Raw genomic sequence first — 419 nt, forward strand, 5'->3', positions numbered from 1 at the left:
TCTAGCGGATGATTGGTTTTAGTACAATACGAGTTCATTGTAAGAACTTACAGACATGATGAAGTTGGTTGGTGGGTGTCTTCCGGAGGATGAAACAATCAGAAAGTTGGAGCCAAGCACACGGTCAAACGACTGACTGACTGACTATGTCTGATTCCCTCGGGTGACTCAGGCAAAGTGAAGATCTAGCTGAGAATCTCGAGCTATTTTAATTCTTCAACTTCGATCTCACCCACACCCACTTCTTGAAGGCTAGCAGGCCTCTACGCTCTTAGCCGGCTGGCCTTTTATGGGCTAGCCACCCCAAAGTTCCACAATATGGACCTGAATCGAAGAATGTTCCCACAGAGTCAGCAAAAATGCACCGTCCTAGCTACCCTAGGCTTAAGAAAGCACACTCGATCAAGTAAACTATTGGC

General features: G+C 46.5%; 1 protein-coding gene across 2 annotated transcripts in view; it reads right to left on the reverse strand.

Annotated features, from left to right (window-relative positions):
• LOC131887152 (myosin light chain 1-like) overlaps positions 1-267 on the reverse strand; it is a 6,334-nt gene extending 6,067 nt beyond the window's left edge. The window contains exon 1 of one of the 2 annotated variants that reach the window (XM_059235695.1): positions 52-267. In XM_059235695.1, coding sequence (XP_059091678.1) covers positions 52-57 — 6 coding nt within the window. In that variant the 5' untranslated portion in view covers positions 58-267. The remainder of the gene's footprint in view (positions 1-51) is intronic. The other variant, XM_059235688.1, reaches the window with a different exon arrangement.
• Between the last annotated feature and the right edge of the window lie 152 nt (positions 268-419).

This window comes from Tigriopus californicus, chromosome 1 (genome assembly GCF_007210705.1).
Source record: "Tigriopus californicus strain San Diego chromosome 1, Tcal_SD_v2.1, whole genome shotgun sequence".
In the NCBI taxonomy this organism is placed as follows: domain Eukaryota; kingdom Metazoa; phylum Arthropoda; class Copepoda; order Harpacticoida; family Harpacticidae; genus Tigriopus; species Tigriopus californicus.